The sequence below is a fragment of the Hyperolius riggenbachi genome, chromosome 10 (genome assembly GCF_040937935.1).
Source record: "Hyperolius riggenbachi isolate aHypRig1 chromosome 10, aHypRig1.pri, whole genome shotgun sequence".
Taxonomy (NCBI): domain Eukaryota; kingdom Metazoa; phylum Chordata; class Amphibia; order Anura; family Hyperoliidae; genus Hyperolius; species Hyperolius riggenbachi.
Window position 1 is genome coordinate 206990177 of NC_090655.1, and position 26926 is coordinate 207017102.

The 26926-nt window shown below is 46.2% G+C and overlaps 1 protein-coding gene across 5 annotated transcripts; it reads left to right on the forward strand.

Moving 5' to 3' along the window:
- The first annotated feature begins 2162 nt into the window (after positions 1-2162).
- Positions 2163-23532, forward strand: LOC137534280 (zinc finger protein 391-like). 5 transcript variants are annotated; one of them, XM_068255701.1, is made up of 10 exons: positions 2164-2366; positions 12150-12274; positions 12360-12481; positions 13233-13342; positions 13429-13537; positions 13640-13737; positions 13849-13960; positions 15867-15964; positions 16065-16113; positions 22343-23532. In XM_068255701.1, the coding sequence occupies exons 3-10, from the start codon at positions 12379-12381 to the stop codon at positions 23212-23214; spliced, it is 1551 nt and encodes a 516-aa protein (XP_068111802.1). In that variant the 5' UTR covers positions 2164-2366; positions 12150-12274; positions 12360-12378; the 3' UTR covers positions 23215-23532. The 5 variants fall into 5 exon arrangements, with proteins under 5 accessions (XP_068111804.1, XP_068111802.1, XP_068111805.1 ...); XM_068255704.1 differs by having other exon boundaries at positions 13233-13330; XM_068255702.1 differs by having other exon boundaries at positions 12182-12274.
- The last annotated feature ends 3394 nt before the right edge of the window (positions 23533-26926 follow it).

Sequence of the window (26926 nt, forward strand, 5' to 3'; positions counted from 1 at the left end):
AGGCCTAGGGCGATAAAAATTAGCAGGGCGCAGGACTTGGAGAGATAAGAGGTCACATGTCAAAGTAAATCACCTCTCCTGCTTTGCTCTGGTCTGCCTGAATTCCAGAGATCCTTGCATCTCTCTTACTTGTGCAAAGTGTGTGTTATGGCAGTCAGAATCTGCTGTTACCTGTATGCTGAGAGGGGACAAACAATCTGCTGTGAGAAGAAAAATATATGGGCTCAAGTAGCAGAACTCTTTCGTTCCACAGAAATTAGCAGCTCTCCCCCTCCCTGACTGATGTTAGTTTATTACTAGGTCAATGCTGTTAAAGACCTCAGACCTGTCAAATTTATGGCTTTTTTTTTCTTCCTAGAGAATGACAACAACATTCTTTGTCCTACAGTTTAACTCTTTCCTGGCATTTTTTGCCAGCAAAGTACTGTGTTAGCCATCAGTGAAAGCAGGATGATTTGAAACAGAATGACAACTGTGTTACATTTATTTACATTTACAAAACAATCAATGGATCTCCTGCTGACTGTATATATAGCTGTGTGCCTAACATCTTGTACACAAGTCTGAAGACGGATCTCACTGTTTTTCTTTTGGTTAGCCAATAACAAGTGTTATTCTGTTACAAAACTTCCTGCTGACTGATTTTAAGATCTGTCTTAAGTGCTAAATTGTCACTGTGTAAAGTACACCTGAGCTTATGCTGGGTACACACAATGCAATTTTCTGACAGATTTACTGTCACATCGACTATTTCCAACATGTCCGATCTGCTTTCCAATCAATTTTCTGAATGTTTTTTCATAGAAGTGAACAGCAAATTGATCGAAAAATTGAAATTAGATCAGACATGATGGAAATAATCGACCTGACAGTAAATCTGTCAGAAAATTGCATCATGTGTACCTAGCATTACACTACATCTATGCCAGTGTGTGTAGTGTCAGAACCTTCTACTTACCTGGACTCTGTTTTGGATGGGCTTCTCTCCATTGCACTGCTCTGTCCCGTTTGTGGCTCTGACTACAGCTAGTCGCACAGAGCACAAAGAAGCAGCGCTGTCCACTGGGGCTCCTTGTGATTTTGCGCTCCTGTATGCATGTGCACAGGAGCCGAGGGAGTGTTATGGGTATGTGTACTTGACAAGTGCTGCTGAGTGCTCATACATGAGCATCATTTCTGAAGTATGCAAGCCCAGAACACTATCGCCTGCTGTGCATGCAGACAGGAGCGCAAAATTACATGGAGTGGACAGAGCATGCACTGCTTCTTTGTTGAACGGGCAGGGCCAGGCCGAGGCACAGGCTGGAGAGGCTCCAACCTCAGGGCGCAGTGTAGGAGGGGGCGCACAATTCATTCAGCTGTCATTCCTAATTGTGTTTGAAGCAGAAAGAAACAAGAAAAGGAGATACATGGAAGTGACAACAAGCCAGATAACTAGAGATTAAGGTGTTGGGGGCCCTGGGGTGCCTCTTAGTCTAATAGCAATCAGTGTGTGACGGCTGGGGTGGAGGGATGGAGGGGCGCACTTTGGTGTCTCAGCCTTGGGTGCTGGAGGACCTTGTCCCGCCTCTGTGAACAGGGCAAGCAGCAAAACAGGGGGGGGAGGGGGGCGTTCAAACTAGTCAGACTTGGACAGAATGGGGGGGGGGGCGGTTGGTGACAGCCGGCCTAGGGCGCTGGAAAGTACAAATCTGGCCCTGCCTACCTGTATGGCAACCCTGGTACCCCTGTGTACAGTGACTGCTTATACTTCTTAAAATAAACAGGCCAGACCCTGGGCAAACCCCACTATGGAGCTATATTACAGTGCAAGCTGAAAACTATCAACATCACTTAGATGACCTGGCTCAAGCGCTATTTGAATGTTGTTGTTTTTGAACATCACACAACGTTGGCCCTCATATGACATCCTGTGTGGCTCACAAATAAGATTAACATCTTATAAGAGAAAGATAAGGGGAAAACCAAAATTCATTAATAGATTTTTATACTTGACACTATCCTCAAAGACCTAGTTGACTATTATTGGGTGTTTTGAATCAGAACATCAAACGCTTACACAGAGCAGCCAGCAGAGGGCGAACCTCTCCTTTCTCGGTATGACATGTTCGTACAGCAGGAAAGTGACAAACAGTTTCGTGTAGTACAGCCTTTAAAATCTTATTTTTTTTCTTGGAACAAGAAAAAGGTTCATTTCCCAAACGCAGCCTCTCGTGGCAAATAAAATAAGCGGTACGTCAACTTAGATTGCTGAATGCAAATTATTTATATAGCATACATAGCAATCTAGTTTCCTGGCCATTTTGTTGTAGCCCAGAAGAGGAAGTGAAACTCAACCTGCTGGTGATCGACTGAACGCTGATAAGGTACTGAACCTGTATCATATCTTATTGTTATTCTGTAGGAAAGGCAGTGTGTTGTGTCCAGCCTGCACCATTTATAGTATACAGTATATAATATTGGAAGTGGTTGTGTATATCTATAACACTGACTGTCAATTATTCTGACAGCATTTCTAAATGGCTTGTTAAATGCTCTGTTTAGCTGCCCAATTGCCAGGGCAAAGCCCTTTTAGTTGCAGAATCCAGCTCATGTTCTGTAGTTCTGCCCCGTATATAATATGTAATTACGCAGTGCACTGTGGTCCCGAAGGAGATCAAAGTTTTGAACTTTGATTAGAGTAGCCTGACGCTATGCTGTGTCATATAGTGAACCTTAACTGATTCTAAAAAAAAAAGTTTAACTTACTTGGGGCTTCTACCAAGCCCCCTGCAGCTGTCCTGGACCCACGCAGGTCCTTAACAATCCTCCGGTCTCCCATAGCAAGCTAGTTTCGTTCCTGGCCAGTCGGTGGCCACTGCGCCTGCATGGCCTTAGCCGCGCGTGTCCTTGATCACTCTTCTGTCGCCAAGAGCGTCCTGCGCATGCGCAGTACGAGATTTTCTTATACTGCACATGTGCAGGACGGTGACCGGTGTTCCAACATTGAACACCGGAATGTGATCGAGGATGCGCATAGCCAGAGTCATGCAGGCGCAGTGGCCACCGACTGGCCAGAAACAAAACTAGTTCACTGCAGGGGCCAGGAGATCGGTTTTGTACTGACCCGTGCACAGGTCCTCTGCAGGGGGCCAGTAGAAGCCCAAGGTCAGTTAAACTGTTTTGGTTTCTTTTCCGTTAGCCGGGCGCATCCACTAGGGAGCGATAAAACGGAGCTATGTAATGTAAAATGTAATCTCCCTCGCTGGCAGCAGAGTTACATCTTTCCCTGCTATCCATGGCGGGATTTTGCAGGCCGAGGGAGATTACATTTTACATTACTTAGCTCAGTTGCGCCCGAATCTCCCCCAGCACTGTTCAACGCTGAAGTTTTATCACCACCTAGTGGATGCACCCAGCTAATGGAAAAGTACCCTTTTTTTTTTTTAGCATTAGTTAAGATTCACTTTAATTCTGCAGAATCTGGGGGTCTCAGGGTTAATAACTTACCTGATTGGCTTTAAATCATTAAACACGTGAAGCTCCTCCCTCCTCGGCAAGACGGTCGCAAGCCATTTATCTGAAGTCTCCCGAAGCTTTGTGGCCACTCCCACCTGTGTGCCACAGTCTGCCCCAGCTCTCTAATGAATAACAGGCAATCAGGTAAGTTGTTCACCATGAGTCCCTCGCGATCCTGGTAGCATTAAAGAGACTCCGTAACAAAAATTTCATCCGGTTTTCTTTCTTCCTACAAGTTCCAAAATCTATTCTAATGCGATCTGGCTTACTGCAGCACTTTCTACTATCACTATCTCTGTAATAAATCAACTTATCTCTCTCCTGTCAGACTTTTCGGCCTGTGTCTGGAAGGCTGCCAAGTTCTTCAGTGTTGTGGTTCTGTGATGCATCTCCCCCCTCCTGGCCCCTCTCTGCACACTGCCTGTAGGTTATTTAAATTAGGGCAGCTTCTCTCTGCTCTCTTATCTTTTACAAGCTGGATAAATCCTCCTCTGAGCTGGCTGGGCTTTCACATACTGAGGAATTACATACAGGCAGAGCTGTCTGCACTCTGCAGGAAGAAACAGCCTGACACTTCAGTGGATGATAGCTGCAGAGGGAAAGAAACACACAAATGATCTCTTGAGATTCAAAAGGAAGGCTGTATACAGCCTGCTTGTGTATGGATGTATTTTCTATGTGTGGACATACTGTACATCAACCTACTTCCTGTTATGGTGGCCATTTTGTTTGTTTATAAACAAACTTTTTAAAACTGTTTTTAACCACTTTTAATGCGGCGGGGAGCGGTGAAATTGTGACAGAGGGGAATAGGAGATGTCCCCTAACGCACTGGTATGTTTACTATTGTGTGATTTTAACAATACAGATTCTCTTTAAGACACAACCTTTCATGACGGGCTCTGTCTTTTACACGGGTACTCTTTAAGTATTCCTGAAAAAAATATTTCTAATAAACAATGTGTATCAAAAAGTGAATTTACTGTACATGGACTTCGGATTTTTTTTCCACAGTGAACCACTTGAGGGCTGCAGTGTTAACCCCCCCCCCAGTGACCAGGCCATTTTTAGTTAAATAGGCCACTGCAGCTTTAAGGCCAACCTGCAGGGTCGGCACAACTCAGCACACAAGTGATCCCCCCCCACCAACAGAGCTTTTCTTCTGATCGCACCCCCCCCCCCCCCCCAGTGTTTGTTTGTTTTGTGTTTTATAAATATGTTCTGCAAGCGTCCAGGAGCACCACACAATGCTCAAAAGTAACCAAACGATTGGTGTGCCCAGGTCCTCACCCCGGTACCTAGGGGGTCACAGCAAATTGTACTCCACAAAGGACCGGCACCACACTGAGTAAGTATAGCTCTTTAGGTTTTTATTAGTGCAGGCATGACACCAACAACAACAAACAGTTGTTTCGGCCTCCTCTGGCCTTTCTCAAGTTGTAAAAACGGTCATATACAGCATCACATATCAAACAAACACATTTATAAGAGAGATCCACCCATCAGGTGAAGCCCTTGACCAATCATAGGAGACACACAGTGGAGGACCTGATGGGAGACTATTGCGTCCAACAAAAGGACCAATAGAAAACTGCACATTTCAAAAACAGTAAACTCACCAATCAGGTATGCAGGAGGAGACCCCGCTGTCAGCAGCCAGTGTGAGGGCGAACGAGCGCATTATAGCCGCATCTCCGCCGCCTCCTATACACGGAAGCGAGCGTTCCGGCCTCAGAGTCATGTGAGAAGGTCACATGACTTGGTCAGCTGATAGCAACAGCCAATCCTAGACGCCCCAGCCGTCACCCAGCACACAAACAGCCCACGCATCATCACAGTAGGTGGTGCTAAAGCGGCCGAGATATTGCCATAGCAACCCAGTCAACACATAGAAACACAGACCGCAGCACTCACCATACTGCTGCGTGGTTAAAGGGGAACTCCGCCTGCTCTCCAGATGCGTCCTAGGTTGGTCTGAAAAATAAAAACAAAGTCAATTAAAACCACCAAGTGCTACTACTATACTGCAAAGTTTAACATATATAGAAATACACCATCAAGTCACCCAAGGCTTAAACACAGAATCCCAAATCCAGCTCTCGATTCAGCCCTGCCCTCCCCATAGCATCCATACGCCTGATCCAGCCCGCCTCCCTACGTAGAAGTTCTTTGGTCCTGTCCCCTCCCCTCCAACTGGGGGGAACCCCATCTATAGCCATCACCCTAAGTTGGGAAACATTATGTCCGCAGGATTTAAAATGCTCAGCCACTGCCTGTCCCACCGTGCCATTTCTAATGGCAGATTTATGTGCAGAAATCCTCACCTTGAGACACTGTGTAGTCATACCAATGTAGACAAAGCTACATGGACATTTAAGAAGATATACTACATAATTAGAATCACATGTGTAATGTCCCCTAATATGGTACACAGTGCCCAAGGTGGGATGCAAAAACGTATTACCGCGTATGACACTGTTGCACATGTGGCAGGACAGGCAGGGGAACATCCCAGTTCTAGTCCCATGAGCCTGAATATGTGATGTCGATCTAATCCGTAGTTTATCACGTAGAGTCGGCGCACGGCGAAACGACATCATAGGTGGAAACCTAAATTCAGGCACCGTGGGGAAACCTTCCCTCAACAGGTGCCAATGTCGGCGTACTGCTCTAGCCACCACGTCACTACATACGTTATAAGTTGAAACAAAGGGTATACGTGGTACACCCCTCAAACGGCGACCCCGACCGCGCTTACCTTTACTCAAAACTTCCTCAGGATACCCTCTAGAGCGAAATTTCTCACAGAGTTCATCCTTACGGATAGCACATCTTTCAGGCTCAGAGACAATTCTATCCACCCTCGAAAACTGACTACCAGGAATCCCATCCCTCACACCACCAGGGTGAAAACTCCCATAGTGGAGAGTGGAGTTCCTGTCAGTCGGCTTCGTGTATAGATCAGTGGATATGATCCCATCATTATAACCTACTAAGACATCAAGAAACGGTAACTGTTCCGTGTTCCAATTTGCCGTTAACCTAATAGCCGGGCACTGTTGGTGTAAGGTGTCAATAAACTCATCCAGAGTGCAACGTGGCCCCCTCCATATGCAAAATACGTCATCTATAGAACGCCACCAGCACATAGCGTGCTGGCGGAACAGGGGGCTTAGATAAACAAAGGTCTCCTCATACAGCCCCATAAAGAGATTCGCATAGGAGGGGGCCACGTTGGAACCCATCGCAGTGCCACGTAGCTGTCCAAAGAACCGCCCCTCAAACATGAAGTAATTCTCTTTAAGAACAATCTCAAGAAGTTCAATCAAAAACCTACGCTGGGGAGTGGTACAATCCGATTGTGTCATAAGATACCAGTCAATCGCCTCTACACCCCCATCATGTGGGATGGAGGTGTAGAGGCTTTCAACATCCAAGGTGACCAAGGCCACTTCACCCTCCAGGACTGGCAGTGCATTCAATCTGCTCAAGAACATACCAGTATCCCGTAAGTAGGAATCCAGAGACTGCACCATGGGTTGGAGAAGCTTATCCAAATATTGTGCCAAAGGGACAAAGACCGATCCCACTCCCGCCACTATCGGACGTCCAGGAGGACATCGTAAAGTTTTATGTATTTTAGGAAGGATATATATATGTGGCGTAGTGGGATTGGTCTGTTGCAGGAACTTAAAAAGAGGTTCATCAATAATGTCCCTGGCCAAAGCCTCTCTCAGTACCCCCAGTATGTGCCTCTGGATCCCAGGTAAGGGATCACTCTGTAGTTCAATGTACACATTACTATCAGACAGCTGTCTAGAAATCTCCCCAACATATTGCTCACGGTCAATCACAACCACAGCACCTCCTTTGTCTGCAGGGCACACAACAATGTCTTTATTATCCTGTAGTGCCTTAAGGGCAGCACTCTCAATTTGAGACAAATTATGTGCAACACGGAACTTCCCGTCCCTATAGTCGCGTTCAATTTTTAACAAGTCCTCAGTAACCTTAGAACTGTACATATCAATAATGGCATGGCTAGGAGGCTTGAATGTGCTAGAATTACGCAAGCCAGAATCTTTTAAACGGAGGCCATCGCCACCTTCGCTCCCATAGTCTCTAGGGAACAAAGCTTGTGGTACAGTACCAAAAAAATACTTAAGCTTAATAGAACGAAAGAAACGGTACAAATCTTGTTCCAACTTAAAAAAGTCAGGCAAACAGGTGGGGCTATAGGACAGGCCATAATTGAGCACACGTTCCTCGACATCTGTTAGCACATAGGAAGAGATATTTACCACCAGGCTAGAATCAACTATCTGCCCCTCCTGGGCCTGAGGTTCATCGGGTTCCTTGGTGGTTTGTTTTTGAGCCCTCCTCCTGTAGGGACAACTCTCCGGCCCGCCCCCAAGGAGTAGGAGGCGGCGAGGGGGCCGGAGGTACAGGAGGAGGGCTCAAAAACAAACCACCAAGGAACCCGATGAACCTCAGGCCCAGGAGGGGCAGATAGTTGATTCTAGCCTGGTGGTAAATATCTCTTCCTATGTGCTAACAGATGTCGAGGAACGTGTGCTCAATTATGGCCTGTCCTATAGCCCCACCTGTTTGCCTGACTTTTTTAAGTTGGAACAAGATTTGTACCGTTTCTTTCGTTCTATTAAGCTTAAGTATTTTTTTGGTACTGTACCACAAGCTTTGTTCCCTAGAGACTATGGGAGCGAAGGTGGCGATGGCCTCCGTTTAAAAGATTCTGGCTTGCGTAATTCTAGCACATTCAAGCCTCCTAGCCATGCCATTATTGATATGTACAGTTCTAAGGTTACTGAGGACTTGTTAAAAATTGAACGCGACTATAGGGACGGGAAGTTCCGTGTTGCACATAATTTGTCTCAAATTGAGAGTGCTGCCCTTAAGGCACTACAGGATAATAAAGACATTGTTGTGTGCCCTGCAGACAAAGGAGGTGCTGTGGTTGTGATTGACCGTGAGCAATATGTTGGGGAGATTTCTAGACAGCTGTCTGATAGTAATGTGTACATTGAACTACAGAGTGATCCCTTACCTGGGATCCAGAGGCACATACTGGGGGTACTGAGAGAGGCTTTGGCCAGGGACATTATTGATGAACCTCTTTTTAAGTTCCTGCAACAGACCAATCCCACTACGCCACATATATATATCCTTCCTAAAATACATAAAACTTTACGATGTCCTCCTGGACGTCCGATAGTGGCGGGAGTGGGATCGGTCTTTGTCCCTTTGGCACAATATTTGGATAAGCTTCTCCAACCCATGGTGCAGTCTCTGGATTCCTACTTACGGGATACTGGTATGTTCTTGAGCAGATTGAATGCACTGCCAGTCCTGGAGGGTGAAGTGGCCTTGGTCACCTTGGATGTTGAAAGCCTCTACACCTCCATCCCACATGATGGGGGTGTAGAGGCGATTGACTGGTATCTTATGACACAATCGGATTGTACCACTCCCCAGCGTAGGTTTTTGATTGAACTTCTTGAGATTGTTCTTAAAGAGAATTACTTCATGTTTGAGGGGCGGTTCTTTGGACAGCTACGTGGCACTGCGATGGGTTCCAACGTGGCCCCCTCCTATGCGAATCTCTTTATGGGGCTGTATGAGGAGACCTTTGTTTATCTAAGCCCCCTGTTCCGCCAGCACGCTATGTGCTGGTGGCGTTCTATAGATGACGTATTTTGCATATGGAGGGGGCCACGTTGCACTCTGGATGAGTTTATTGACACCTTACACCAACAGTGCCCGGCTATTAGGTTAACGGCAAATTGGAACACGGAACAGTTACCGTTTCTTGATGTCTTAGTAGGTTATAATGATGGGATCATATCCACTGATCTATACACGAAGCCGACTGACAGGAACTCCACTCTCCACTATGGGAGTTTTCACCCTGGTGGTGTGAGGGATGGGATTCCTGGTAGTCAGTTTTCGAGGGTGGATAGAATTGTCTCTGAGCCTGAAAGATGTGCTATCCGTAAGGATGAACTCTGTGAGAAATTTCGCTCTAGAGGGTATCCTGAGGAAGTTTTGAGTAAAGGTAAGCGCGGTCGGGGTCGCCGTTTGAGGGGTGTACCACGTATACCCTTTGTTTCAACTTATAACGTATGTAGTGACGTGGTGGCTAGAGCAGTACGCCGACATTGGCACCTGTTGAGGGAAGGTTTCCCCACGGTGCCTGAATTTAGGTTTCCACCTATGATGTCGTTTCGCCGTGCGCCGACTCTACGTGATAAACTACGGATTAGATCGACATCACATATTCAGGCTCATGGGACTAGAACTGGGATGTTCCCCTGCCTGTCCTGCCACATGTGCAACAGTGTCATACGCGGTAATACGTTTTTGCATCCCACCTTGGGCACTGTGTACCATATTAGGGGACATTACACATGTGATTCTAATTATGTAGTATATCTTCTTAAATGTCCATGTAGCTTTGTCTACATTGGTATGACTACACAGTGTCTCAAGGTGAGGATTTCTGCACATAAATCTGCCATTAGAAATGGCACGGTGGGACAGGCAGTGGCTGAGCATTTTAAATCCTGCGGACATAATGTTTCCCAACTTAGGGTGATGGCTATAGATGGGGTTCCCCCCAGTTGGAGGGGAGGGGACAGGACCAAAGAACTTCTACGTAGGGAGGCGGGCTGGATCAGGCGTATGGATGCTATGGGGAGGGCAGGGCTGAATCGAGAGCTGGATTTGGGATTCTGTGTTTAAGCCTTGGGTGACTTGATGGTGTATTTCTATATATGTTAAACTTTGCAGTATAGTAGTAGCACTTGGTGGTTTTAATTGACTTTGTTTTTATTTTTCAGACCAACCTAGGACGCATCTGGAGAGCAGGCGGAGTTCCCCTTTAACCACGCAGCAGTATGGTGAGTGCTGCGGTCTGTGTTTCTATGTGTTGACTGGGTTGCTATGGCAATATCTCGGCCGCTTTAGCACCACCTACTGTGATGATGCGTGGGCTGTTTGTGTGCTGGGTGACGGCTGGGGCGTCTAGGATTGGCTGTTGCTATCAGCTGACCAAGTCATGTGACCTTCTCACATGACTCTGAGGCCGGAACGCTCGCTTCCGTGTATAGGAGGCGGCGGAGATGCGGCTATAATGCGCTCGTTCGCCCTCACACTGGCTGCTGACAGCGGGGTCTCCTCCTGCATACCTGATTGGTGAGTTTACTGTTTTTGAAATGTGCAGTTTTCTATTGGTCCTTTTGTTGGACGCAATAGTCTCCCATCAGGTCCTCCACTGTGTGTCTCCTATGATTGGTCAAGGGCTTCACCTGATGGGTGGATCTCTCTTATAAATGTGTTTGTTTGATATGTGATGCTGTATATGACCGTTTTTACAACTTGAGAAAGGCCAGAGGAGGCCGAAACAACTGTTTGTTGTTGTTGGTGTCATGCCTGCACTAATAAAAACCTAAAGCGCTATACTTACTCAGTGTGGTGCCGGTCCTTTGTGGAGTACAAGTGTTTTATAAATATTTGTTATTTTTTAATAAAATCCTGTTTTTTTATTGCCGTTACTACCCTCCATCCCTCCCCGTCAGCCAATCAGCGCGATCGGCTGTTATAGGCTTCGGCCTATCACAGCGGATCGCTTCCCTGTGTCCCAGGGGGACAGCCGTGTTCCACGGCTGTCCCCAGTACAGCACTGCTGCAGATCGCAGAGCTGTACAAAGTAATTAGGTGTCAGTTTCACCGTCTAAGTCTCCCAAGCGGCGATCGCCGCTCAGAGACTGAAGGCGGGGCGGAGCTCTGCCCCCCGAGCAGGAGATGCGCGCTATCTCCTGCTAGCCCCATAGACAGCTGTTCACGCCAATCGGCGTGCAGCGGTCCTGGGGCTGCCGCACTGCTCTCGCCAATTGGCGTGGAGCAGTCGGCAAGTAGTTAAGGTAGCTATACATCTAGCGATGATGGGCAGATTCAACCAAGAGACAAATCTTTCTAATTGAATCTGAATAGAGAGCGATCTGTCAGCTGCCCATACACCGCAGGCCGATTCCTATCAGGAATCAGACTTGTGACTCTGCATCCACTGTCTCGCCAGCCTGCTGCTGCCCCCCAATACCACCACCCCCCCCCCCCCCCCCCGTTGCACTATACTTAACCTGTCCGTGACCGCCGCTGGCTCCGGGTTCCATCCTTCGTCCATGCATGTGCCCCATGTGAGTACACGTAATTGACATGCTCAGCCCAAAATCAGTGGCATTGTCGATCGGGCATACACTTAGCAGCACCGACTTTCATCTGATTTGATAATAATTGTTGAATTGGATGGTTGATCGGCTACTAAGTCAGTAGATGTATGGCCACATTTACTCCTGTGTGAACAGTGAACATCTTTACGATGAATACTGTTTTCCTTGAAGCTATAATGCAAATAATCTGTTTCTCCTCACCTCCTGGCTTATTAAAATAGGAGAGGCAGCTGTTTAGAGGGTGTTTAAAACTTCTGAAGAAGATTGAAAGATGTTATCCTTAATCAGTGCCCAATTCAACGACACTTTGTGGAGTAGTGCTTTCATAAAGAAGAAATATTAGCTGAAGGAGCTGTACTGGAAACATATGTGTTCCTGTTATGCAATATGTATGTTATTACACAGGATTGGGAAAAGTGAGAATGAAATCTCCATAGCCCCATCCAGATGCCTTCACCTCATTCCCCACACAAGACTGAAGAAGTCACTGATTAGACACTGAGCTGTTGACGGGAGAGGCAATGGGAGAGGTGAGCATATGCTGGGAATTATGGGACATTATTCAATAACCCAATGGAGGTGCCTGAATGCTGACTGTATCATTATCTGTGTCAGGTTCCTGTAAGGTATTAGGATGTCACTGTTTATTTCTCCATGGAGGATTGGCAGTATTGACCTGAACACAAGGCTCTCTACAAGGACGTCATTATGGAGAAACAGCCGCCACTCATCCCTGGGTAAGAGACTTAATTACTTGTAGAGGAGAGCAGTATGGAGGGTCCATCTGAATCCTTATCTGTTAAAGTGAACCCGAGGTAAACAAAATCACATACTTACCTAGGAAGAGGGAAGCCTCTTGATCCTCCAGAGGCATCCCGTGCCCCCTCACCCCTACTGCTGGAAGATCCGGGCCACGCTCCTCTTCATGCATGAGCACAGTCGTGCAAGGAGCTTCTTGTTCACAAGCGGCTTCAGCTTACTGCACAAGTGCAGCTGTATTTGCACAGGTGCAGAACAGCCACGCTCAAGCATCTAGAGGAGCATGGCCTGGTCCTAAAATCTGACAAGCTCTTGTCGCATTTCTTATTGGGAGACCACGGGCGGCAACAGTGCTCCGGATGATGCTGGAGAGAATTTGATCCACATAAGGGGACGCCATGCCGTACTATTTTCGGCAATTGCACCCCTAGCGACAGCCCAAAATGTGCCCATGTAATATATATGTGGCACAGCGGCGGAGAATTGAGCCTGGTGTCAATTTGAGCTGAAGAGGCTGACGTTGTGAGGCATTTCATCAGACAACAGTGCCATCTAGCGGCAGCCAATTTTCCTTTGGAGGAAAAGGCCAACGTCCGGACATAGTCCAACATGGGGTTGGAAAGGGTTACAGGTAGAAAACATGAAAAAAGTTTGGGGTTGGAAAGGGTTACAGGTAGAAAACATGAAAAAAGTTAACTGAATAAGGGCCATTATGTGTGTTTCCTACAGATGTAACCAGTAACCGAAACCCACCAAAGAGATGTACAGGTCCTCTTTATACCCAGGATTCCACAGAGGAAGATCACACTATCCCTCAGCATTTTCAGGTAGATAAAATGGTGGGTCTCACTAAATACCAAAGTGAATCCATGTTGTAGGAAAAATACAGCCTATATGTAGTTTAAATATGTATTCTATTATTTAGAGTGAAGATTTGATTAGTGTTAAAGTAGAAGTTAAGGAGGAACCCGAAGATACATATATGAGGAATAATGAGCTATGTAAGGAGGGAATTCCTTCACAGATCAGCACAGGTTAGTAATAGACATTATATACATACACTTCTATAGGTTCTTATTCTTCAGTATCTATAGCAATCTTCTTCCTCCCCAGTCATTGAGTGTGTTTTTTTATAGATGGATCCAGTAACAGAATCCCACCAGAGATATGTGCAGGTCCTCTTTATTCTTATAATTCCACACTAGAAGATGACACCATCCCTCACCATTGTCAGGTAGGGGTGACTGGGGCCTCACCAAACCCCAAAGTGACCCCATGTTGTATGATCTGTAGGTAATCTGTGTGGAACTAGCTCATCATTTTCCCTCTTATGGCCTTATGTTAGAGTGAACATGTGACTTTTGTTAAAGAAGAAATTAAGAAGGAACCAGAGGAGACATATGTGATGAACAATGAGCCATGTAAGGAGGAAGAAATCCCTTCTCAGATTAGCACAGGTCAGTAACAAAACACGAAATGCAATAAAGATTTACAGGTATCCTTTTTTTTCTGAACAAATTATTGAAGTTGCAAACAATGCAAATCATACAATACACAATGTGAGTCTTTATGAAATGTCCATCGGAAAAAGGAAAAAAAAAAAACACAATCGCTCAGAATTGCAGTCAAGGAAATAATAAAAGTAACAATCAAGAGGGTTCATCAACTGAGAAAATTGTATATAATTGCAGATTGTATTCACTAGTGATTTACATACGTAGAATTATAGTATCACAAGTGGCAATCTAGCCTGGGCTCAGAAACCTCACATTCCAACCCAATGCACTCTTCCTGGGGGTTAAGAGTGGTTCCTCCACCTATCCCATACCAAATGAAATTTCTTTATTGCTCCCCAGTGGGTATATATGTTACGGCCAGAACCCGAAGTTTGGCCACTTTGCGTTCTGGCCGGCCACTTTGCGTTCTGGCCGGCCACTTCGGGTTCTGGCCGGCCAATGTGCGAACTGGCCGCTGCGCTGCCGCCAATGTGAGAAATGAAATGATTCCAGTAAAGATTAATGTATGTTCTGGCCGTCTCGCTGCGGCCAAATGTGTCAAAAGTGCATTCATTTAATGAAATAAAGCCGGCGGCAATGTAACAAATGAAGCCGCCAGGCAATGTAACAAATGAAGCCGCCGGCTTCAGCTTTCTATCCTCCCCCCTGCCTCTCTCTCTCTCTCCTGGCAGCCGGCGGGGACATGCGTGTCCCCCCAGAGTCATTCGTCGCAGCAGGGAATCCTGCAGAGCGGGTGCTGGCAGAAGAAATGTCTGCAGCCTCCCCGCTCTGCTGCCCTGGCGCGACGAACGACTCTCGGGGACACGCATGTCCCTGCCGGCTGCCCGGTATTCTATAGGAGAGAGAGAGAGGCAGGGGGAGGAGAGAAAGCTGAAGCCTGCGGCTTCATTTGTTACATTGCCGCTGGCTTTATTCAATTAAATGAACACACTTTTGACACATTTGGCCGCAGCAAGACTGCCAGAACATACATTAATCTTTACTGGAATCATTTCATTTCTCACATTGGCTGCAGCGCAGCGGCCAGTTCGCACATTGGCCGGCCAGAACCCGAAGTGGCCGGCCAGAACGCAAAGTGGACAAACTTCTGGTTCTGGCCGTAACATATACAAGTTTCATGTAGGGTATAGCTGTGCTAACTCATTTAATCCAACCGTCAAGTGTTGGTGGCACGGGCACTAGCCATCTGCACGCCAGCTCTTGTCTTGCCATAAAAAGCACTGCTTGAGGGAGTTGTTAAGACCTTCATCTTGTATTACATCGAGGAGGTACAATATTGGGTCAGAGTTCATGGGACATCCCATTTTATCATGCAGGAATTTTTTTACTTGCTGCCAGAAGTCTGCTACAACGGGGCACTCCCAGATAAGGTGGTAGAAGGAGGGAGAGGGTAATTTGCATTTCGGACAGGTGTCTGTGGATTGTGGGTTATATTTGACCAGCCTACTTGGAGTCAAATATGCCTGATGCAGTATAGATACTCGGCTAATCCTCTCTTGTACACAGGGGATACTGTTTTTTTTTTTTTGTTTTGTTTTTTTGGGGTGATCTGAAACTCTGGAATTCCCTTAGGCGCCCCATAGAAGTGTGTGTCCCTCATGACCTTTGTTATTATACAGTATAAGTACACAGGCCCATATCCTGGCAGCTTGTATTAAAATAGTGTTTGTTCATTGGCGTCGGGGATAAAACATCACAGGGCATCTAAGGCTGGAGTGCACAGACATGGGTTTTGGGTGTAACCTAGAGTTTCCACATTGGTGGAGGGTGGAAACAGGTATCCTTCTTTAACTTCAACAATAATTTCCTAATCCAACCTCTCCTTCATTGTGTATGTTTCCTACAGCTGTATGCACAAACAGAAACCCACCAGAGGGATGTACAGGTCCTCTATATTCCCAGAATTGTACACAGGAAGATCACTCCATCCCTCAACATTATCAGGTAGGTGGTAGAAAAATCTCAGAAGTGGCTCAAAACCGAGATTCTGCGGGTAGTCCTAATTCACAATTTAAATGTGTTTTCTCTCAATTTGTGGATTTAGGGTGAAGAAGTAACTTATATGAAAATTGAAGTTAAGGAAGAAGAAAAAGGTGATTGGCAGTTTATGGTGGGAGGTGGAATAATGAAGACCCATAATTGCAGAATGCCAGTTCTAGGCAGAGAAGTTACCTATAGCAGAAAACGGGAAAAGACCTTCAGTTAAATATTCATTAAAAGTTGCAAAGGAAGAGGAGGAGATGCGGTCAGTAGTGTTGCTCTCACGGGTAACCACAAGTGATTACTCATGATTCAAAAGAGGCTTATTTGGTGCAGGTGTGCAGCAGGGATACAAGGAGTTATTTACCCATAATTCCATCGTCCACCCTGCGTTCCAAACAGCTTGCACACGTCCTATTGGTCGTGTTGCAAGCCTCACACAGGCGCACTTCCGGCTTGAAGGAGGAAGTGCGCCGTGGTGAGGCTTGCAACGCGACCAATAGGACGTGTGCAAGCTGTTTGGAACGCAGGGCGGACGGCAGAATTATGGGTAAATAACCCCTTGTATCCCAGCCACACACCTGCACCATTTAAGTCTCATTTGAATCACGGGTAATCACTTGTGATTACTCGTGAGAGCAACACTAGCGGTCAGCACTGCTAGGCAAACTTGTTTAATTGGGTGCTGTCATCGTACAAAGTGTCAAATATTGCGCAATATCCAAAAGCACATACCAGTGTAGAAGGTGAAATCACTGGTGGGTGCATGGAGCTGACAGCCGTTTTGCACTGGTGCGCTTCTACGGAGGCCCAGACAGCTTCAGCTCTACCTCCACAAATATTCATTTTAAAGCAGACCCAAACCAAACATTTTTTTTTAATTCAAAATAGTTAGTTGCACCACTTTGACACATACAAAGATAAATATACACTCCTTCAAGCCTATGAGCATTTCAGTGCATGGTTTTCACCCTTCTCTTTTTATAACTAGGGTTATACAGGTGGCAGCCATTAACTATTCCTCCTTTGCTGGACACCATCTACTCCACCAGTTTGCCGGATTCTGTCCTGGCAATATGAAAGGAAGGGAGGGGTTCCTCCAATAAATGTAAAATATTTTATATTCGTCATCATGCAGCTGAAAAAAGGCTGCTATTTATTATTATTTCTGAAATCTTGTATTTTTAATTTGGGTCCACTTTAAAGTTGGCCTTTTATGGACTTCTGTTTAAAGTGTTCAGTTACACTTTCCTATCTTTGTAATCATAATTTAATCAAAATAGAGTACCCTTCAATTATGAGAAATGCCATGTCTGTCCATAAGAACCCTTTAAATTGACCTGACCTAACCCACTCCCTATTGTAATCAACAAGTGAGGTAGAGTCTATCTCCATTCCTTCTTGTTGGGCTTGATGAAAGGGAAAGGCAGCCATACACTGGTCGATTGCCACCAGATCGACCAACAGATAGATCCCTCTCTTATCGACTCTGATCAGAGAGGGATCTATTGGCATTCATACACTGCACACAGATTTTGAATTGATTTCAGCATGAAATCGATTCACAACCTGTGGAACTGCCGTTGCCTCGCTGCCCCCGCCACCCACTATACATTACCTGTCCGCCGGCGCGAGTCCGCGGGTCTCCGCAGTTCTCACTTCTTTCAGCATCCTCCTCCATCTTCTCTTCACTTCCTGTCCTGTGACAAGGAAGTTCAAACAGTAGAGCACCCTCTACTGTTTGAACTTTGCCTTCTCACAGGACAGGACAGAAAGTGAAGACAAAGAAGATAACAGAAGAAGTGAGAGTCTGCGGGGACTCGCGCTGGCAGACAGGTGATGTATTGCTGTTTTGGTCGCCGCCGTATCGAACGTCACTAACGATGCGCTCCCGACCTGCCGGCGATCAAGCTACATTTTCCGCCTGGACAGATCGACGATCGATTTCGTGTGGAATTCAGTCAATCGGTCAACATTTGCATTAATGATTTCACAGCAGATTCGATCACACTGGTCGAATCTGCTGTATTTTGACGGGAAATCGTTTCAGTGTATGGGTATCTTTAGTAAATTAACAGTTGTGTGATTTCATGCAGCCGTCCATTGTGAAGTTTTTCTTTTTCAGAGTTCAGGCTGCCTAAAAAGGGACAATTTTGTAAGAGATGTCCAGAGACCTCTAAGGATCTCCAGAGGGGATATCATAAGTGATTCAGCAAAGCTGGATCCAGAATGATTTAACGGTTGTCTGCTATTATGTGGTTAGTGTTTGCCCGTTTCACATCATTGAGTGTGATATAACAAAGCAGTGTGGTGTGACTGCAGCTGCATGCAGCATCCACAACAATCCCTTTTTTTAAATAAGCCTGAGCTAGTCTGACTTTATTAGAAGAAAAAAACCCTCACTGGATGTGGCTGCATGGGACTGGAAATACAGCTGTTAATTGACTGACCCTTTTGCATTCCCCACTATGTCATTATAGCAGAGATGAGGACTAAATATTTTTTTTTTCTTGGGCACTTGGAGTGAATGGAATAGGGAAGCTGCCATCTTCATTCTCTTATAAATCATGCTAGTTGCCTGACTGTCATGCTGAGATTTAAGGTGGCCATCACTCGAAGTGCCAACAGATCTACCATTACATAGATCCTTCTCTGACTGAATCTGTCCATATACTGCACAGATTGGAAATCATCCTGCTGACACTATGTATATTTGTCCCCATGAGTGTACGCATTGTCCCGCCACCAGTGAGCTGGGCGCAGAGTGAGACTAGCGAGGAGAACGCCAGTGCATACCACTAAGGCTGCATGTTATATAGTTACAAAGTTAAGAAAAGGTGGGGGAAAGGCTGTGCATCCCTAAACACATGTTGCAATTGAATGGTTAATCGCACAGGCATACACCGCCTCTGCCAGACTGAAAAATGCATGCCCTGCATCCAGGACAAGTGCTAACATTTATTAAACTAGGAGGAACTTCAGCTTTCAATATGGTTTGCATGCAAAGTATAATGTACTAGACACTTGCGTCACGGTGAGGCAAACCTCCGGGCAAGTGACCTAAGCTAAATTTAAAACCTTGGGAGCAGCTAAGCAAAAAAAATGTGTTACTTACATTTTGTTGAACAGCAAGGAGAACGCCAGCGCATACCACTAAGGCTGCATCTCAAATGACCACCAGCTCAGTGTGCAGCACCTAAATAGACTTTCTGCACACTTCACATTCAATTCAGGAGGAGGGGCTGGGAGCAGCTAACCTGATAGTTATATAGTTACAATTTTGAATGGTTAATCGCACAGGCATACACCGCCTCTGCCAGACTGAAAAATGCATGCCCTGCAACATTCAATTGCAACATGTGTTTAGGGATGCGCAGCCTTTCCCCCACCTTTTCTTAACTTTGTAACTATATACCTATCAGGTTAGTTGCTCCCAGCCCCTCCTCCTGAGTTTCCTGTTTGCATGATAAGTAGTAGCAGATTTGCATGTGATTTGCATCTGGATTAAATGCGAAGTGTGCAGAAAGTCTATTTAGGTGCTGCACACTGGGCTGGTGGTCATTTGAGATGCAGCCTTAGTGGTATGCGCTGGCATTCTCCTCGCTGTTCAACAAAATGTAAGTTACACATTTTTTTTGCTTAGCTGCTCCCAAGGTTTTAAATTTAGGTTAGGTCACTTGCCCGGAGGTTTGCCTCACCGTGGCGCAAGTGTCTAGTACATTATACTTTGCATGCAAACCATATTGGAAGCTAAAGTTCCTCCTAGTTTAATAAATGTTAGCACTTGTCCTGGATGCAGGGCATGCATTTTTCAGTCTGACAGAGGCGGTGTATGCCTGTGCGATTAACCATTTAATTGCAACATGTGTTTAGGGATGCGCAGCCTTTCCCCCACCTTTTCTTAACTTTGTAACTATATAACTATCAGGTTAGCTGCTCCCAGCCCCTCCTCCTGAGTTTCCTGTTTGCATGATAAGTAGTAGCAGATTTGCATGTGATTTGCATCTGGATTAAATGCGAAGTGTGCAGAAAGTCTATTTAGGTGCTGCACACTGGGCTGGTGGTCATTTGAGATGCAGCCTTAGTGGTATGCGCTGGCATTCTCCTCGCTGTTCAACAAAATGTAAGTTACACTTTTTTTTGCTTAGCTGCTCCCAAGGTTTTAAATTTAGGTTAGGTCACTTGCCCGGAGGTTTGCCTCACCGTGGCGCAAGTGTCTAGTACATTATACTTTGCATGCAAACCATATTGGAAGCTAAAGTTCCTCCTAGTTTAATAAATGTTAGCACTTGTCCTGGATGCAGGGCATGCATTTTTCAGTCTGACAGAGGCGGTGTATGCCTGTGCGATTAACCATTCAATTGCAACATGTGTTTAGGGATGCGCAGCCTTTCCCCCACCTTTTCTTAGCAGAGTGAGACTAACAACGGCTCACCTTGCTGCCACTCTAATCCCTGCCGGCGTTCAATACTATTCCCCCTCCGAGTTGTAGCAACTCGGAGGGAGATGTAATTCAGGCTCTGGTGATCCCCAGATTCATGACTTACCCTTACATGGGGCGTTTAGCATAGCACTAGTGCTATGGCTGCACCCAGCTTCGCCGTCAAGTGCCGCAATGACCTGCTGCGTCCCCCAAAGCCCATGTGCAGTGGTGAAGGCTCAGGCCTTGTTTACACTTAATCAGTTGGTACATGTTTCTTTCCTTCTCCACAGCAGAGCATTGTGAAAAAGATTTAAGTTAAAATGCGTTAAGTGTGAACTGTACCATTGGAAAACATAGGCATTTCTTTAAAAATCAGTTGTCCTTTCAGTTATAACTGAGAGCAACTGATTAAGTATAAACCGGGCCTCACCTGTCATGCCAGCGTGAATCCTGGCCTCTTCCGTTGTCTAGTGTCACCACAAGCACCTGTACCATGTGACACCATGACATAACGTGACATCATTACATGCGCTAATGTCACGTAGTACAGGTGCTTGTGGTGACGCTGGACAACAGTGAAGGGTAAGATTCACACCGGAGCGACAGGCGAGCCTTCACCACTGCACATGGGCATGGGACACACTCACATACTTGGGCGGGACTCCAGCAAGGGGTCCATTGGTTGTTGGTAAATCTAACGTTGTTGCCACTGCACACCTAATCAAGCCCCTGCGACTGAGATTTTCCAGCATTCCTGGTAAATGCTTTTGACCGTCGACGATATCGTCTTGAAATTGATGGAAAGATCAATCGTGTGGCCATGATGCAGTATTGATTCTCCTATGATCCAATACAATTATCAGATCAAAAAGGCCCACAGAATGGAGTGATGTAAGGGCACCATTAGGCTTCAGTTGTTTTTGAGTCACATACCTCCAACAAGCCTGCAGCCAGTGGAGTCACCCCAGAGTCACAGCACCTGATCTGTATGCTCATTCTAGGTCAGAGACTTATAGTGTTAGAGGCAGAGCATCAGCAGAGAAGACAGGCAACTGGAATTGTATATAAGGGAATAAAGATGGCAGCTTCCATGTTCCTCTCACTTCAGATTCCCTTTAATCAGATTCAGCTTTGCAGAACCACCTGTGACATCCCCAGTGGATATGTCTTCCTATATGATTCATCTTCATATTTTGATGCTGTACCTAGTTCCATGTCAGAGCTCTATCACATTTGTGGCCACTAGATCAATACACCTGACTAGGGATAATCAATGAGATGCGAATTATCTTGAGTTTATGCAATTCTTATGTTAATGTATGCAAACTTTGGAATTGGGCCAAATACAATTTTACTAGTCCATTTCCAAGATATGCATACATTTAAATAGAATGTGCATCAACTCGAATATTTTAGAATCTCACGGACCATCCCTATAGATCAGGGGATGTCAAACTCAAATGCAATGTGGGCCAAAATTGTGCACTGGGACCTAGTCGCAGGCCAACCTCAATATCTACTGGTCACCTTCTCCCTTATAAAGCTCCCAGGTGTCTAATGGCCCCCTTCAACCCATGTACAGTTCCCTGGTGTCTAGTGGTCCTCCCTCCCCATACAGTTCCCTGGTGTCTAGAGGCCCCCACCCTCCCCTATAAAGTTGCCTAGTATTTACCGCTTTCCCCCTACATCCCCCATATGGCTTCCCTGGTGTTCTAGGGCTTCACCTTCAATATAGCTTCCTAGGTGATCTAGAGTGGGCCAAACATAATGCTAAGTGGGGAAACCAATTGAGGGCAAAATTTAACTGCTCTGAGGGCCAGATTTGGCCCGCGGGCCGGAGTTTGACGTGTATGCTATAGATGAATCCAGAAAGCAATCCATGAATTGTGCTTTTCACAGTAATATTGTTTCCCCACTAGATGGACTCGATGCCCAGAACACATCTGAACAACATCTTATTTCAGATTATAATGCAGAAGATGACGGCGTCACACAATATTCTCCAGCAGGAAATCCCATTACTGGAAATACACATCACAGACTACTGAAAAGACGATCTCCGGATCTCTCTAATACTGAGGAATCTTCTGACAGCTCACATCCTGTTACCTTAAATGTGCAACCAAGATGTCACAGCACAGATAGATCATCTAGCCCTGAGGACTCTTCATCCAGTCAATCTTGCAATGTTAGAGAAGCAGATGAGAAGAGATTTCCATGTTCTGAATGTGGTAAAAGTTACACAAAGACATCACATCTTGCTGTACATCACAGACAGCACACAGGCGAGCGTCCTTTTACATGTTCTGAATGTGGGAAATGCTTTGTGGAGAAAGGCAGACTCGTCGTACACCAGAGAATTCACACAGGCGAGCGGCCTTTTTCATGTTCAGAGTGTGGGAAAGTCTTCACTGAGAAGGGAAACCTTCTTAAGCATCAGAAAGTTCACACTGGCAAATGGGCTTTCCCATGCTTCAAGTGCGGTAAAGGTTTTTCATATAAACAATCGCTTACCTACCCCCATGAAATTTATGCAAGTGAATGTGAGTTCCCATGTTCAGAGTGTGGGAAATGTTTCAGTAGGAAAGCAAATCTCTTTAGACATCAGAAAATTCACACAGGGGAGCGACCATTTTTATGTGAGTGTGGGAAAGCCTTCATTGAGAAATCTGCACTTCTTGTACACCAGAAACATCACACAAGCAAGCGCTCGTTTTCATGTTCAGAGTGCGAAAAAGCTTTTACAGATGAAGGAAATTTAAATAAGCACCTGGAATTGCACAACCGCTGATGGTGAAATATGTCTGAAATCATTTCATAAGCTTAGTTCTGTTAGTTGGAAGTATGTGTAAGAGCTATATGCTGAGTCCAGTCAGTGGAGTCACCTCTTCCTTTCGATTTCCTGTTGGAGCCTTCAGAGGTGATGTGTAGACCAGTAACTCAGAAACTGCTACACCACAGAACCAGCATGGCAGCCTGAGAAGGTTAGTCATACCTCCCGACTTTTTGAGATAAGAAAGAGGGACATTTAAGCCACGCCCCTGTCACACCCCTAGTCACGCATACCATAAAGATTTCATAATAAAAATGTTTTATAATTCAAACCACATCAGTCCTTTCTATCCTGGTTCTTTTTGCTTCATATTAACATTTGAAAATAAGAAATATATTAATTTTAAAGTATGGGAATAAAGATATATTTACACTTTTCTGTACATCAGTCCTGAAAGAGGGACAAATGAGGAAGAAAGAGGGACAAATGAGGAAGAAAGAGGGATAGGGTGATTTAGTTCCCAAAGAGGGATTGTCCCTCCAAAAGAGGGACAGTTGGGAGCTATGAGGTTAGTCATGGAAGTTATTGCAGGGTCATGTATTCAATTTCAGCAGCAAAATCTTGCTAAGGAATTTACACAAGTGAATGTCTGTTTCCATGTCTCCATCAGTTTTGCTATGGAATTAGATTACTGATGAGGAGATGCGAGAACACATTAAGAAGTTTTAGCTGTGAATGCTCGGCTCTGTGTATTTTAGGTGTTAGCTGCTAGTGCAATTTTCCTTCATACAGGTCAACCTTTATATTATAATAAGAATAGAATGAGTATAAGTTCTATGGGTTCATGTAGAAGTTCAGCATGCTAAAGTCCTTCTCCAGGTAAATATGTGCATCATCCCCACTTACCCCCATCCTACATGGTCATTAAATATGTAATATGTGTATTTAAAAAAAATGTGACCATACTGCTGCTAGTCCCACTCTATTGACTTACAGATTATCACATTCCTAAAAGGCATGCCTTCAGAACCACACCCAGGGGCATAACTACTGTACATTGGGACAGGCTTGTCACAGATCTGTCAGCCCAAGGGGCAGGCAAGGAGCTGGGGGGAGGGGGGCCTGTCCTGTACATAATGCAAAGCGGTAGTGGAGCAGAGCGGTATGCGCTACTTGATACCGGCGATGATAAAGGTCCACCTTTGCCTCCTCTTCAGTTTGCAAGTGCCGTGCTGCGCTGCATTAAACTATGTTCAGGACTGCCCCCAACCCCAGCTCTCAGGCACCTCCACAATGGCAGAGGCTATTGTTATGCTTCTGACTGCACATCCCTTCACAGCACACACCTTCCCTGTCAATCTCAGTGGGAGGATGGTGGAGTAGCAGCTTGGTTATGCCACCTTCTGATGCCACTAACTATGGGAAGGTTGGTGAGTAGCAGCTCAATTGCAGGGACGCACTTTGGTGTCTCAGCCTTGGCTGCTGGAGGACCTTGTCCCAGCTCGGCCTGGAATGCTACACACAATCACAGCCTTGCAATGATGGAGGCACCTGACCAGTGCATGCACTGTAGGGGTCACGGGAAGTCAACCGATGATGATGTCACAATGCCCTCGACCTGTGCATGCGGGCGCACCTGACCTGTGCATGCGGGCGCACCTGACCAACAAATGATGTCATACCTGAGCATGCGGGCGCACCTGACCAACAAATGATGTCATAATGCCCTGGACAGAGGCTATATAAGCAGCAGCAGCCATGGCAGCTCTGGAGGGGGGAGGTGCTGCTGCTCCTCCTGCAGGGGACAAAGTGCAACCATGAAGGAAAGTTGTCCGGTCATGGATTTTTGCCGCAGCAACTGCGCAGTACAGTAAGAACGCCACGTGCAGCCGATGGAAATTTTTTTTTCTTTTCTGTTCTCTGTTTCTTATAGCCAGCAGAAATACGGACTCAATCAATGACACAGATGCTCAAAAAAAAAAGCAACCAAGGCCGGGCCGAGGCAGAGGCGAGAGAGGCTCCAGCCTCAGGGCGCAGTGTAGGAGGGGTCGCACAACTTACTCAGCTATCACTCCCCTATTGTGTTTGAAGCAGAGAGAAATAAGGAAAGGGGATACATGGCAGTGACTGCAAACCAGATAACTAGAGATTAAAGTTTTGGGGGCCTGGGGCACCTTTTAGTCTAATAGCAATCAGTGTGTGAAGGCTGGGGTGGGAGGGATAGAGGGACGCACTTTGGTGTCTCAGCCTTGGGTGCTGGAGGACCTTGTCCCAGCTCTGCCTGGCCTGCTACACACAATCACAGCCTTGCACTGATGGAGGCACCTGACCTGTGCATGCGCTGTAGGGGTCACAGGAAGTCAACTGATGATGATGTCACAATGCCCTCGACCTGTGCATGCGGGCGCACCTGACCTGTGCATGCCGGCGCACCTGACCAACAAATGATGTCATACCTGTGCATGTGGGCGCACCTGACCAACAAATGATGTCATAATGCCCTGGGCAGAGGCTATATAAGCAACAGCAGCCATGGCGCTGCCTGCCAGTCCGCTGGCAGCTCTGGAGGGGGAGGTGCTGCTGCTCCTCCTACAGGGGACAAAGTGCAACCATGAAGTAAAGTTGTCCGGTCATGCATTTTTGCCGCAGCAACTGCGTAGTACATTAAGAACGCCACGTGCAGCCAATGGAGTTTTTTTTTCTGTTCTCTATTTCTTATAGCCAGGAGAAATACCGACTAAATAAATGACACAGATGCTCAAAAAAAAAAAGCAACCAAGGCCGGGCAGAGGCGAGAGAGGCTCCAGCCTCAGGGCGCAGTGTAGGAGGGGTCGCACAACTTACTCAGCTATCATTCCCCTATTGTGTTTGAAGCAGAGAGAAATAAGGAAAGGGGATACATGGTAGTGACTGCAAACCAGATAACTAGAGATTAAGGTTTTGGGGGCCTGAGGCACCTTTTAGTCTAATAGCAATCAGTGTGTGAAGGCTGGGGTGGGAGGGATAGAGTGTCTCAGCCTTGGGTGCTGGAGGACCTTGTCCCAGCTCTGGCTCCAAGTGTGATGTCAGCACCATGGTCCTGATATCACACTGTGGGAGGAGTTACAGGACAGGATGCTTTTCATGGCTGGGTGGTTTGCATTGCAGGGCGCTTTGAAGGGCCTTGCAGGGATGGGGTCTTCCAGGGTGTTTTGCTGGACTTTGCTTGGCAGAATTGGGGGCCTGCTGGGCGATTTGCAGTGCTGGGGGTTTGCTGCTTGCTTTGCAGGCTAACACTGATTGCATCATCTGTATAGGCCTTTCTCTATAGCCAGCCATTCGGAGGAGACTGATGTCTACAATCCCCACGTGCATAGGGTATGTAAGCCAGCTGCCTGATACACTTCTACAGTTACACGGGGGGAGCAGAGGCGCAAGGGGGGGTTGCAGAGACACTAGGGAGAGAGCGGTGCACACTCTCACTTGACACCAGGGACTCATGAGGGACAGCTGGAAGACACCTAAGGGACACCTGGAGGACACAGTGGAACACATAATGGACACTCTGTTCGCATAGCCACTGCAGCCAAAAAACCATTGCAGCTGAGGCAAAAAAAAGGTTGGCATATGTGGTCACCGACTTGTTGTGTTTTTTAAAAAAAAGGGGAGTGGGTGTTGGTTTATGAAAGGACAGGAAAGTATTTTTCCACGTCTTTGAGTTTCACTTCCCTAGTTACGAAAACATTTTTTG

Bases quoted from the DNA above. Each gene is read 5' to 3' on its own strand.
- LOC137534280 (XM_068255703.1), top strand. From the start codon at position 12,379: ATGTCACTGTTTATTTCTCCATGGAGGATTGGCAGTATTGACCTGAAC. The intron at 13,343-13,428 runs GTGGGTCTCACT...TCTATTATTTAG, and splicing joins ATTTTCAGGTAGATAAAATG to AGTGAAGATTTGATTAGTGT. The intron at 16,114-22,342 runs GTGATTGGCAGT...TTTCCCCACTAG, and splicing joins AGTTAAGGAAGAAGAAAAAG to ATGGACTCGATGCCCAGAAC.